Source organism: Podarcis melisellensis (genome assembly GCF_964234715.1).
Source record: "Podarcis melisellensis genome assembly, chromosome: 15".
Taxonomy (NCBI): Eukaryota; Metazoa; Chordata; class Lepidosauria; order Squamata; family Lacertidae; genus Podarcis; species Podarcis melisellensis.
The window spans coordinates 36,247,735-36,262,343 of NC_138532.1; the positions used below are offsets into that span (position 1 = coordinate 36,247,735).

At 48.4% G+C, this 14,609-nt stretch overlaps 1 protein-coding gene across 1 annotated transcript in view; it reads left to right on the plus strand.

Annotated features, from left to right (window-relative positions):
• The first annotated feature begins 273 nt into the window (after positions 1-273).
• MNT (MAX network transcriptional repressor) overlaps positions 274-14,609 on the plus strand; it is a 60,003-nt gene continuing 45,667 nt past the window's right edge. The window contains exon 1 of the mRNA XM_081890434.1: positions 274-646. Coding sequence (XP_081746560.1) covers positions 574-646 — 73 coding nt within the window. The 5' untranslated portion in view covers positions 274-573. The remainder of the gene's footprint in view (positions 647-14,609) is intronic.

The following is a 14,609-nucleotide window of genomic DNA, read 5'->3' on the forward strand; positions in this document are numbered from 1 at the left end:
TGCAGGAAAGCACCCGAGCATGCCCGCCTCCACGTGCAGCCTGGAACGGCACCGCCCAGGAAGAGGGCTTTGTGTTTGTTTCTTTTCACAATCGTGCCATGCTGCGCTGAGACGTCTAAGCGGAAACTCCCGTCCTGTCAAAAAAAAAAAACACCCAAAAGGAAAAGCAAGCAGGCGCGCTCCCGTCCGGCCAAGCGCTGCAATCCAGTCCGGGCTTTGCCTGCAATTCTCCCTATAGTAGCTGAGGGCCGTGTCAGTCCCTTTTTTTCTTGTTGTGTTTCTGTTACACATCGCCATCTTGTTACAAAGCCCTTTCCTTGTCTGGAAGGTTCGCAGAGGGGCTCGGGGCGGAGGGGGCGATCGCCTGGCTGGCTCCGGCTTCTTTATTTTTTTTTCCTCCTCCCCCCTCCCTCTTCCCCCTTTGCAAAAGAACCAAACCCCGACATTAAAATTAAAGAATCCTGCCGCGGGGGTGGCAGCGTGGAGTTTCCCTGCTCCACTTTTTTTATTTTATTTTTTTTTCACAAGTCTCCCCAAGACTTTGGATCCTCCGCCGAAACGCAGCCCCGAGAAATGAGCATTGAGACATTGTTAGAAGCGGCCAGGTATCTAGAATGGCAAGCTCAGCAACAACAGAAAACACGTGGTAAGCCAGGGGTGGTGGTGGTGGGAATTATGATCTCGTTGTCTCTCCTTTTTGAAAGAAACGCAGAATAATTAAAAAATAATAATGCACGCGGTGGGATTTATCTTATTCCCTCCCCCCCCCCGTTTTTTGATTGTTGGAAGAGAAACCAACTTTGCAGCGCGAGGCGAGTCGCTTTTCAGTCGGAAGCCCGGGGATTTCACTCCCCCTTGTCACAGGCTTGCAGCGCTTTCGCCTCCGATTGCAAAGCCTTGCGCGTGCATTTGACACGGGAGTAAGTCCCCTCGGATTCGCCGCTGAGCAAACAGCGCCTCGGGCTCGGGGCCCGTCGGTTCCCCCAACCGAAGCCGTCATATTTATTTTGGCGGGTTAGATGGTGAGTCCCCCCCCCCCCCCGCTTTGCTTAAAAAAATTGCACTGCGTTACGATTTCTTTCTCCTCCGTAGCGCAGATTTTGCAATGATGATCAGGTCTTCTGATTTCTTGTCGGTTCTCGTCAGTGGGGGTTTCTAGTCGGGTTCTCCCCTCCTTCCTCCCCTCCTCCCGTTTTTGTAAAATGTCCCTTTTTTTGTTTCGTTTTAATGAACATTTGGGCAGGGTGATCGGAAATATTTTTGCACCGGGTTAAGAAAAATATGAGATTGCCTAACGAGGCGGCGGTTGTGAGGATAGCAGGCTGCCTCGCTTAACAAGCGCGTTGTGGACATGTCTACTTAGAAGCAAGCCCCATTGTGTTAGATTGGATTTACTCCCAGGTAAATGCGTCCAGGATTACAGCCGGGGGCGGGAGCAGCCTGTCAACATGGTCTAAATGCTTCATTCTGCGTTTACTCTGAATTTGCTGACACATGCTAGCCGAGATATGTATGCATGTATGTATATACTAAAAAATAATAATTCAGCCCATTCATTTCCTGCGGGTGGGCAGATTCTCTCCGATTCCCGTGCTCGCGTGTATTGCCACCCCCCAAAAATAAACTACCTGACCCCTTTCCGCCCTGCAGTGTAAGGAGGGCTAGGAAGAAAAACAAGCCTTTGCAACACGCACGTAGTTAACCGATGCAGCCCACGTAATAGGCATAATTAATTATGCTTGGGTCTCTGCCTGCTCTTGCGGTTCTTCATTCATGCATCCGGCAGCGATCCGTCCTTTTCACACGGTTTTAATTATTTCCTTCTTAAACTTTCTAAGGCGCATAGTGAATGCAAGGAGGCGCGCGCAGGCTTTTAAGAGGCGGGCTGGATCAGAGGGTGGGTTACGATGTCATGTAGTTATGCGCCAAAAAGAAGAAAAAAAACCGTAATAGAAAAAAGATAGGAACCTTTCCTTCCTGCTGCCTCCCCGTTCTGTTTTTTTGACGATGCCTCCTGATTTATCATCAGGAGCAGTTATTCATTAGGCAGCAACTGTGGGGAGGGTTTGAATCTGTTGGGTTTCCTTTTGGGGATGGGAAGCGTTTCCTTCTCGTTCTCGACGGAGGCTTTTCCAGGGCGGTGGCGGGGCTGTTGGCGCTCCTGATCTTAAGACGAGGGAGGGAGGGGGGTGTCATATGATGCACTTTTTAAAAAACTATTTCCGCCTCTTTCGTCTGATGATGCGCCGCTCCCCTAATTGGGAAATCTGCTGGGAGAGATCCAGAAAGGGCTGTTGCTGCATGCGGGAGGAACCGATCCCCTCCGCCCCGCATACACACGCTACACACACACACACACACATATGCACACATTAAAATTCCGGAGAGATGCAGCGTTAGCGCGTGGTCGAGATCTAAGCGCACAATGGAACGTTGGCGTCGCTTGTATCTTTTTTTTTCTCTTCATTTTCTTCCCCCTCCCCCAGGTTTGGAACGTTGCGTGTTTGCTCTGCGTTCCAGGCCCGTTCCATTGGTTAGCGGGGAACGGGTGACGTGTCAAGGCCCTGCCCTCGACCACGTGCGCTGGGGACACTCCCTCTCTGCTGCTGCTTGGATGCGCGCTTTCATTCTTGCAACTATGCGCGTGTGCGCGCTCTCCCGTTCGCGCGCTTGTGCGTACACGAGGGTGGTGGGGAGGGCCTGCCCTCACTTGTTTGTGCTGCAGGAACGTTGGTGGTGATGATAACGAGGGTGATGTGAAATGGCATGCAGGAAAGATCTGAAAACCAGCATGCTGGTTTTTAAATTTTTATTTGCTGTAATCTGAATAACAGATTTTAAAACTCCAGACCTCTTGTTTGTATTCGTGGCTCGTGGTAAAGACCTGCCATGCAGGCAGCTCAGAGCTTGGGGCTGTGCTCCGTGGAATGACAACATAGAATTTGGGAATATTGACAATGAAAATTAATTTGGTAGAAGATCTGTTGGGGGGATCCCAGCACGCTGCTTTCTACTGTATTCTGAAAGGAGGAGAGCTCCGGATTAAAAATGGTTCTGGTGAAGGATGCTGAGTCTGGGATCTTCCAGACCTACATCCTATTAATCATCATTATGCTTTATAGCACTGCGTACACTCTGAACTGCTTGCATGGATATAGCTTTGTACTGTTAGGGGTCATAAATAGACTTTTAATCCAGATCTCCTTCAACTATCTGTTTATGGCTTGTAGCAAACAACAGTCATGTGCCTGCAATCAGCCCCAGGCGTGTGGACAGTGCTGCAGAATAATTTAAATATTGTTTGATAAATAAAAGTTAGGTGCATTTAGGGGGGAATCTGTCCTTACTTTTTTGAACCCAGGTCTCTTACCTGTCTCTGATTGGCTTGAAGTAACAACAGATTCAGACATGCAGGCAAACAAGAATTTGTACTACAGTATGCTACAGAGTCGTCATACAATATTAGTACTGCTGCTGTGTAAAAAGGTAAATGACCCCTGGATGGTTAAGTCTAGTCAAAGGCGACTATGGGGTGCAGGGCTCATCTTGCCTTTCAGGCCAAGAGAACCAGCATTTGTCCACAGACAGCTTTCCGGGTCATGTGGCCAGCGTGACTAAACCGCTTCTGGCTCAATGGAACACCTGACGGAAGCCAGAGTCCACGGAAACTGCTGCTATGTATGTAGAGCAGATCTGAGACCCATCATGTAGCTACTCTCCCATCTCCTTCCTCTTCACCCTGTCCCGTATTAATCCACAGCTTTCATTTTGAAAATTTACATACGGCTCATAGCTCAGTAAGCAACATTGTGGAGGCAGGTTGGCCTGTGGGTGTGTGACCGCAGTTGTACCTGTTTCCTTATGAAATCGGTTCCTGGCTTGGAACACAGTTTGCCATGCTTTTCTCCTAAGAACTCAATGATATATCGTGCAATTATAAAAAATCAGCTTGTTGTTGGCATCTGTCTGCCTCGAGAGACAATGGAGTGCGCCTCCGGGGGTGAAGTCAAACCGCTGTGTTAGCAGCACTGAAGTGACCTCCCCGGGGCGCAAGGCTGGGCAGTGTGCATGGAGGTCCTGGGCTGCCCAGACGGAAATACTTCCTTCTTGGCTTTGCTGATGTGGTCCAAAAAGGGCAGAGCAAAGCGTTTGGCACCAGCTTGGCTGAACATGTTGCTGGAAGGAGGCCTTCAAGGCACCATTAAACCATTTTAGGGACTGCACTCCAGATTTGTGTAGCCTTTTCTCCTCCCGAAGATTTCCTGCAAGGCAACGTAGATTTAAGATCAGTTTTCCTTCTCCTGGATGGGCTACCTTTCCAGGTGGACAAGCCCCACCTGCCTCTTACTTCCCTCTACATGACCGTTGGACCCACAATTGGTCTCCTCTGCTCAATCTTTCTGTCTTCACATGCAGGGGAAGTCCTTAACTCACACTGGGTTTGAGACCCATCAGCTACCCTGATTAACCAATAGTCGTAATAGTGGGGGCAATATCTGAGATTCAGTATGCTATGCTGAAGTCTGGTTTTCAATCCACATCTCGTGGGTGGGCAGGGGAAGAGTGACAGCTAGGGACAGAGGAACAGTGGTCAGGCAGGAAGGCGGCCATTGTCTTGGAGATAATTCCATGGATAAGCCTAGGTGAGCTGTGGGGAACCTCCACATTTTCCTGGACTACAATTCCCATCATCCCTGGCCATGCTGGACGGTCAAAGGTTGCCTTTACCTGGGCCATGCGCATCCTCCGTGGTTAGGCGAAAGCAGCATCGTTTGAGTCCCTGCCCTGTTTTTGTGGATTTCCCAAAGCAGCGAACAACATTATAGTTAAATGTTGCAGCTTGCCTTCACTTATCCCACCTCACAGGTGTGAAGAACATTCTTTCGTTGTGAATGGTCTGTGTTGCCATTAAGAAAAAGAAGTCGGAATTGGCCAATATATATGTGGATTGTGTGATGTTTCTTCTCTATGTTCTCTAACTTCTTTTTTTTTTTTTTGCTAGTTCTTCTAGTCTTTATTTTTTTAAAAATTCTTTTTATTAAGCTGTTTTTTGAGAGAAAAACAACATAAAATAAAACACAACCACGAACATACCAAGAAAAAAAAACATAAGTAAATAACATAGAAAAACATTAATTCATAACATAACGTTAAATTGACTTCTCTAACTTCTTAAGCCAGCTCAAGGTTGCCATCTGAGCTGGCCAGACGTTTAACTGAGAATCAGTCACAGGCCAATAAGACTTTTAGAACCGTCTCGCCCCCAAATGGCAACTAGGCGATCCTTTTTTGGCGACTGCAATCTTGGTTTAAGGAGCCATTTGGCGCCTCGCTTACATAGCTGAGTTTCTAATGCTTCTAGCTGGCCGCTGCATGTGTCAGGCAAGATTTGGGTTAGAAGAAGCCCTTAAATCTTTGGACTGGCTCCAGGTTTGGTGGGAGGGAGCTAGGCAAAGTGTTCTCCGATTGGCCCCACTCCTCTGAGTGGCTCCTGAAGCAGCACAAAGATGGCTGAGTCTAGGTCCCCCTTTGGTTTCCCACAATGCCCTTGGGCAAGACTTAACATCAGGGGCATTGTGGGAAATCAAAACGCAGAGTGGATCTGGCTGCGAAGCACTGCTTGACACCCTGGACCAGGGAAATAATTAAGGTGGGGCAGAACAGAAGAAAAGGCAACCACCCCTTATGGTCCCTAGCAGGGTGTTGGGGCCTGAGCAACTGGCAGGATAGGAGATGGGTGTTCTCCAACCTGACCTACAATAATTTTATAGAGTCCTAGAATTGTAGAGTTGGAAGGGGCCATGAGGGCCCTCTAGTCCAACCCCCTGCAATGCAGAATTCTTTCACCCAATGTGGGACTCGAACCCACAACCCTGAGATTAAGAGTCTCGCGCTCTACCGACTGAGCCAGTTGCCACTTGGGTGCAGTTATATTTCTGGGGCTTTTTGTGTCTGGCTTAGCACGATTAAACCACGTTCTGAATCTGTTTCAGTTCTGTTGACTGTTATTGCTTATATGTCGAAGCAGCGACACCTGTCCGCAAGAGGGACGACGCCCTTGTTCCACTTCCACGCCTACTGGGCTAGGCTCAAGGTGCTGGTTTTGGCACATAAAGTCCCCTAGAACTTGGGATCCGGATACCTGAAATATGGTCTCACCCACTGTTGTATCCGGTTGATCCCTGTGCTTTGCAGACAGGGGCTTCTGGAAGATACCATCTTAATCAGGTGCATTCCATACAATATTGCAATCGGGTCTTCAGTGTCCTGGCACCTGCCCTCTGGAATGCACTCCCATTAAATATTAGACAGGCACCCTCTCAGCTGTCTTTTCAGCACCTGCAGAAGACGTTCCTCTTTCAACTAGCCTTTTGCGTGGAGATCTTTCCCAGTTTGCATCTGTACTGGGATTGCTTTTATGGTGTGTGTTTTTTTAGTCTTTTGTTTTCACTGCCTTGTGGTTCCTTGGGAAGAAGTGTGGGACAGAAGCTTAACTATTAAATAATTGTGCTTCCACCAGGTCTACTTCTTCATTCCCTTTAGATAAAGGTAAAGGGACCCCTGACCATTAGGTCCAGTCGTGACCGACTCTGGGGTTGCGGCGCTCATCTTGCTTTATTGGCCGAGGGAGCTGGCGTGCAGCTTCCGTATCATGTGGCCAGCATGACTAAGCCGCTTCTGGCGAACCAGAGCAGCGCACGGAAACGCCGTTTACCTCCCCACCAGAGCAGTACCTATTTATCTGCTTGCACTTTGATGTGCTTTCGAACTACTAGGTTGGCAGGAGCTGGGACTGAGCAACGGAAGCTCACCCCGTCACGGGGATTTGAACCGCCGACCTTCTGATCGGCAAGTCCTAGGTTCTGTGGTTTAACCCACAGCGCCACCCGCGTCCCCCCTTTAGAATAAGTACCAGCAAAAAGCTGCTTGGAGGCCCCATGGTTCCCCTCTCTCTCTCACACACGTGGGTGATTTCTAGTTTGTAAGCTCCTTGGGGCAGGGAGCTGATAATTGGGTTTCACTGCAGAGTGGCTTGCACATCGATGGGACGGAACAGCAGCACCTTACCTGTGTTGACAGCTCTTGTGTTCGCTTTTCTGAAATCTGAATTGTTTTTTTCTGTGACGTGGGGTTAGGGGCGGTTCAAGGTCTCCTTCTTTGTGCAGTTGCGATTAAATCTTTGAGCGATGCCTTTAGACCTGCTCACCATGTGAAATCCCTTGCCAAAAGAGTTGGGGGAATTCCCTTTTTTGTGTGTTTTCTTCCCTTGCCTTCCTGTTACTTGCCATGGATGGCAGGCCTCTCCAATGCAAGGGGGGGGCACACCTTTTGCAACCACAGCGGAGGATCAAATGTCTGTGTTTTGTGTGTGTGTCATATCTGATGGGAGGTAGCCTGAAACGTATTGTCTCAGCAGTGAGTCACTCCAGGAAAGGTGGATGAGAAGGAAATTAAAATTCAACCACAACAGCAAAAAGAAAGAAGCCTTAGAGCTGCAGGATAGATTCCTCTTTTTCCACCCACCTTGTGTTGTTGTCGTTGTCGTTTTATTACCTCTCCTGCTGCATCATCGTTCAGAATCCAGCCTTTCCTCCCAGGAGATCGAACGGGTGGCCATTGTTCTCCTCCCTTCCTTATTTTATCTTCACAACAGTCCTGTGAGGTAGGCTAGGCTGAGAGACAGCGACTGACCCAAGTTCACCCAGTGAGCTGATGTAGGTGAGGAATATAGTACGTGGGGACCATAGGGTGCTGACGCCAATCCCTTTTCAATCTACTACATCACACTGGAAGATGGTCACGCAACAGAAGGCTCTCACCACATGGGGGAAGGTCGCAGCTGTAAAACCTGCAAAATCTTGGAATAAATCAATGGAATGGAGGGGTAACATTGGGATAAACGATCGTTAGAGACATCCTATCTGGAGCCTGCAAGAAAATGTTGCAATGTGTAGTGCATGCCTGTTCAGGGTGGCACTCAGCCAACCATGCCCTCTTTCAAGAACTCCATTCCGTTATTCAATCCCTTAGGTGTTCCCATTATCTCTTCATCCCCATAAACACACACTGTGTTTGTTGAGCATGCTTAGTCCTCATTAGGCTGTTTTCGGGTGTTTTCCCTTAAGGGTCAATGTTCCCCGCAATTTCTTTTTCAGTCCTCCTGCATATTTTGCCATTTCTCTGAGTCTGCCAGTAGCTGTCTCTTATGCAGAGGAAGGATGGTGGAGTTATGGATAGTGCCGTTTGGGTTACACAAGGCCTGGGAGAACTGAGATAGCAGTATTCAGGTGGGACCTGCAACAAATTCTTGCAGTGTGTGAGTGAAGTGCTGCTCAGGCTCAGCACTGCACAACCAAGAACACTCAGTCATCATTGTGCTGAGTTTTTTGGGAGGTGGGGTGGGTTTCCTAAAGCTTTTTTTTGTACTTCTGCAAACCTTGGAGGACGCCTAAACCTGCCGTCTTGGAAATAACAATAACGATAATAATATATTACTTTCTTGTGCCTTCCCCCCAATCACTTCTGATTCATCCTGCTCACCACCTGAGCAGACTGCCAGGGTCTAGGAACAATGTTCATAGCCACTGCTCTTCACTGACACTGTGGACCACCTGAATGAATCTTGCAGACCACAGTTTGGGAACCCCTGGCATACTCTATTTAGCATGATGCAGTTGTTCCTTTCAGTGCAGCTACAGGTGTTGTTGTTGTCATCCATCTGTCCCGAGAAAGAATGGAGTGCGCCTCCAGGGGTGAAGTCAAATATCTGCATTAGCAGCACCGAAATGATCTCCGTGGGGTGCAAGCCTGGTTGGTGTGTATGGAGGTCCTGGGCTGCCCAGACAACAAGACCCCCCCCCCTGTCCTGGCTGATGTGGTCCAAAGGAAAGCAGAGCAATACGTTTGGCACTGGCTTGGCTGCAGGAGTTGCCGGAAAGAGGTGCCACCCAACTGCCTTAGGGACTCCACTCTGGCTTTCCATAGTAATAATATAATAATTTAATAAAAAATTATTATTTATAACCCACCCATCTGGCTGGGTTTCCTCAGCCACTCTGGGCAGCTTCCAACAGAATACAGTGGTACCTTGGGTTACAGACCCTTCAGGTTACAGATGCTTCAGGTTATAGGCTCTGCTAACCCAGAAATATTACCTCGGGTTAAGAACTTTGCTTCAGGATGAGAACAGAAATTGTGCAGTGGCGGCGCAGCGGCAGCAGGAGGCCCCATTAGCTAAAGTGGTGCTTCAGGTTAAGAACAGTTTCAGATTAAGAACGGACCTCTGGAACGAATTAAGTTATTAACCCGAGGTACCACTGTATTAAAATACAATAGTCTGTATTAAAATACAATTTTAATAAACATTAAAAACTTCCCTAAACAGGGCTGCCTTCAGATGTCTTCTAAAAGTCTGGTAGTTATTTTTCTCTCTGACATCTGGTGGGAGGGCATTCCACAGGGCGGGTGCCACTACTGAGAAGGCCCTCTGCCTGATTCCCTGTAACTTGGCTTCTCGCAGAGAGGGAACCGCCAGAAGGCCCTCGGCACTGGACCTCAGAGTCCGGGCAGAACGATGGGGGTGGAGACGCTCCTTCAGGTATACTGGACCGAGGCCGTTTAGGGCTTGAAAGGTCAGCACCAACACTAAGGAGTGTTTACTCCTTAGCCTTTTCTTCTCCTGAAAATTTCCCACAAGGCAGTGGAGGTTTTAAGGGCAGATTTCCTTCTCCTCGATGGGGTACCTAGAGTCTAGGTAGAAGAACCTGTCTTTGCACTCATGGGAAGTCCCTAACTCTCCGAGGGTTTGAGACCCATCGGCTACCTTCGCCTGGCTTAGTCGGCTAGTCTAAGCCGTTTCTCCATGTGGCCGCTGTCACATGCTGACATCTTCTAGGAGCCACAGGTGAGAGCTGAGTGCAGGGTGGGGGGGACCAAAGGCAGACAAATTACCCCAGAAGGAATGTGACATGTCCCTTGTTAGAGCCACTGTCCCTCCCTTAACACCCCCCATACCCCCAGCTTCAGATGACCTACAATTAGCTCTTGCTACTCGTGTCCCAGTTACCTGAATTTATCTATCTATATAAATGTTGTCTTCATTGCATCATCAACTTAGGGAATTTTCTGCCACAGTTGCGGCTATTGACTTAAATGGCATTAGGTTAAGGGGCTGGGCAGATTCGTGGAAGAGGATGGCTGGAGGCAAAAGACTCAGCTCCTTTAGCTGAGCTGCTTCCGTGGCCGTGGCCATCAAGTGATAATGTAGGCGGTGCATGTGGCTCTTCTGCTGCAGTTATCACAATGACTTCCTTGGAAAACAATGGTTTAAATAAGGTCTCTACTGTTGTTGGATCTGTAGAATGGGTGCTTTTCCTTTGGTAACTACTTCCTTGAGGACTTTGTGTGCTCTCAGCTTGACTGAGGCAACACCAGCCTACCTTTCAAGGTAGTTGGGAAAGAATACAACAACCTTTCATTGGCAAGGATTACAGGGAGGCAAGTCACCTACTTAGGAAAACCAGTCACACCTGAGGTCACCTTTGTGTGTGGTTGTGTGTGCTTTTCTGTTTTCCTTTTTGATGGTTGGAGGCCAATGTCCCAACTACGCTTCTGGGTGTTTCAAGGCTTCTCCCTTGAAATCTGTTTCAAAGCAGAGATTGTTCCTCAGTTCTGGGGCACCCACCTACTGTAACTGAGGCAAAACCCAGACAAACCGGCTGGCAGAGATGGGGGGCCGCTTGAGAAACAAAGCGGAAAAAAACGGTGGCATGAATGCTGTTCAGCCATGGTTTTGCTGTCAGTCTTCCATCTCCCCTATCTGTAAAGTGGGAATAATGGTTATCTATGTTGCGCTTCCCTGATTCGAGGATTAACCTGTGCTCTGAGGTTCCAGGGCAGTGTTTGAAATTTGCATTTTGCACCTGGCGTCCAACCACTTGCAACCAAGTGGAGATATCTGGGTACCAGGATGGCACCTGACATCTCCACCATCTGGGGATCATTGGATCTGGACACTGTTTTTACACACTGCTTTTCCGTCCTGTAAAATTCTATCAGTTACATTTTATCTGCACAGTCAGAATGAATTTCTGGAACCAAATTGCTATTTCTGTGCAGCCTGAACAGGATCAGTCACCCTTTAAAAAAAAGAGAGGTAGGAATAGGCTGAAATAGATGTGGACTGGATTAAGTGACTTTACTTTTTTAAGTTCTCAAAGTTCTTAATTTAGCTCAAGGTTATCATCTGAACTAGTCAGATATTTAACTGAGTATCAATCACAGTCAGTCCATCATTTGAAAAATAAGAGCTGTCTTGCCACCAAAGGGCAACTAGATACAGTGGTAAAAGGTAAAGGTAAAGGACCCCTGGATGGTTAAGTCCAGTCACTAATGACTCAGGGGTTGTGGTGCTCATCTCGCTTTACTGGCCGAGGGAGCTGGCGTTTGTCCACAGACAGTTTTTCCGGGTCATGTGGCCAGCATGACTAAGCCGCTTCTGGCAAAACCAGAGCAGCGCATGGAAACACCGTTTACCTTCCCGCCGGAGCTGTACCTATTTATCTACTTGCACTGGCATTCTTTCGAACTGCTAGGTTGGCAGGAGCTGGGACTGAGCAACGGGAGCTTACCTCGTCACGGGGATTCGAACCGCCGACCTTGCACAGCGCCACCCGCGTCCCAGATACAGTGGTACCTCAGGTTAAAAACACCTCGGGTTACAAACACTTCGGGTTACAGACTCCGCTAACCCAGAAGTAGTACCTCAGGTTAAGAACTTTACCTCAGGATGAGAACAGAAACCGCATGGCGGTGGCAGCGGGAAGCCCCATTAGGTAAAGTGGTACCTCAGAATGGACGTCCGGAATGAATTAAGTTCATAACTGGAGGTACCACTGGCGACTGCGACCTTGATTTAAGGAGCCATTTGGTGCTTAACTTATATATCTGAGTTTCTAACACTTTTCCTGAGAGGATATCCATGGGGGTGTGGTGGGAATGGGCAGTGAGACCCTGCAAAGTTCTTTGCCCTGTGGTTATTGAGCAAAATTGCAGTTGTAGTGTGATCAGAGGTGACGGAGATGTTTCAGCGGCCCCTAGGCCCGGGGAGGCAGGATGGTGCTCTCCAGGTTGTTGCTGAACTACAACTCCCATCATCCCTGGCCATTGGCCATGCTGATGGGTGGTTATGGGAGGTGTAGTCTAGCAACACCTGGAGGGCCACAGGCCCTCTGCAGGAGGACTGATTTCTGGGAAAATGCTAATTGCATTTTAGGAAATATTTCTTGCTGGCAATGATGACAGTTAGGTAGTTTTAGACATCTGGAAGGGACACCTGGCTTAGGCCTTCAGGGATATTAAGGGGGTGCCTCACGGCAGTGTTTTATAGCCTTGGGATTCATCCTTGCATTGTGGATAAGCAATACTGACCAGCATACCCATTTGGCAGAAAGGGGATTTGGAAGACTGATGCACAAGGCTGTAAAACCTGCAACTGAAGAGGGTGCTGAAACCAGCTCCATATCCCAAGCGCTAGCCTCTGGGTCTTCTTGCTTTTCTAATTTTAAGAGCATGTGCATCTGTTTTTATTTATTTTTCTAGCTTGAGACTAGCAATTGGATTATGGAGCTGAGTTTCTAGCACTGCTTTGGCCTCATATGTTCTGACCAGGTGAGAGGGTGATTCTGTCTTTTACAGGTTTGCGTTTCTTCCCTCACTTCTGCATGTGCTAAGGCAGCCTGGCTGCATTGCGGGGCTCCCATGCTCAGTTCTGTCGAGAGGACTTCTTCCTCATAAGTAGCACCATTGCCCGTAGGTTGACCCGTGGTAGCCACCTGTAGAGCCGGCCACGGAATGTGACTTTGTGACGTCTTGGCGTAACTCTTTGGGTATGTTTATGTAACAGGAAGTGGGAAGAATGTTTTGGGATAGGAGCTGACTCAGTGGGTACTAGCCTCCATCTAGGTCAGGTGACGCCTACCTGAACTCCCCACCCAGCTGGGCAGGCGTGAGTCACTCCTGCGGCTAAGAGAGATCCCTAGAGCTACAGGTAGAAGACGTATCGCAGTGGTCAGCATCCAAAAACTTTCCTGCTGTGTGGCTCCTCTGTTTCCTCAAGGAAGGGAACCCTCCACTGTGACCTGAGCTGCATACACACCATACTTTTAAAGCACCCCCTCAAAAAAATAATAATCACGGGAATTATAGTTTCTTAAGGGTGCTGCGGTAAACTACAGTTCCCACAATTCTTTTCTGGCGGGTGGATGGTGTGCTTTAAATGTATGGTATGCTTGTTTCATTCTTGGGCTGGTTAAAATTGTCACTCACTACCAGTATAAAGTGTTAGAAACTCAGATATACAGTGGTACCTCAGGTTACAGATGCTTCAGGTTACAGACTCCGCTAACCCAGAAATAGTACCTCGGGTTAAGAACTTTACCTCAGGATGAGAACAGAAATCGCGGGGCAGTGGCAGCAGGAGGCCCCATTAGCTAAAGTGGTACCTCAGGTTAAGAACAGTTTCAAGTTAAGAACGGACCTCCAGAACCCAAGGTACCACTGTACCGTATAAGCTAATCGCCAAATGGCACCTTAAACCGAGGTGACGCTCACCACAATGGAATGTCAAGGTGCCATTCCCCCCAGCCCATAAGATTTATTGTTATTCTTCATTTAATTTCTATGCCACTTTATATTTTCAAGAAAAACAATCTCAAAGTGCTTTGCAACACTTTAAAACATCAAACAAAACAATCCAGGATAAAACAAATTCAAGCCTCAAGGGAAGTATTTCAGAGCCTACTCTTAAGTGGCATTTTGCTTTCCCCCATATTTATTTACCTACTTAATTTATAGAGCTGCCCTGTGGCAGAAGTACTCTAGGAAGCCAGTGGGGTGTAGTGCTTAGAGTGTCAGACTAGGACCTGGGAGATCGGGGTTCGAATCCCCAGTCAGCCATGAAGCTTGGAGTCAGTCCCAGCCTCTTAACCTACCTCACAGGGTCGTTGTAGAGATTAACTGAGGATTTCAAGATTTCTGGGAATTTTGCCTAGCTTCAAAGAACCCTTCCACCAGTCCCACCTCCTACCCTGAGGGTTGACGCTCCTAGTCCTTAAGGCGACAGAGGAAGGTCTGGATAATTTTATATGTCAGAGTCTTCTGTTGGAGCAGGATTCGCATCTGTGTATGTGTGTTAAGGGGATGGTGCTTGCCTACAACACCCAGTTCAGGGCTCCTTGGATCTGTCTCAGATACGGAACAAACCAGGCACATGAGGCTTGCATAACTACCGTGAGCAAAGCGTGCAACATTGCAGAATCCGAGCTTTGGCTCAGCTTTGCCTTGTGCTTCCTGACTCGCCGATGCAGTTGCATGATTCTGCAAACGGCGTAAGCGACTTAAGAGTTCAGCCGCTGGAATCCGCCCCCCTTTTCTCTCTCCCCGCCCCAGAAGCTGGCATCCTGTACTGCAGATGCTGCATGCGACTTCATCATGAGGTCTTTTGGCCGTTCCCGGTGGTGACGTGGTGCGTCATGGGCGAGGGAGGTTCTCTCTGCCGCTTGGCTGCCGCCCAGCTGACCTGCCGTGTTGTCTTCTAAAGTGCACAGCAG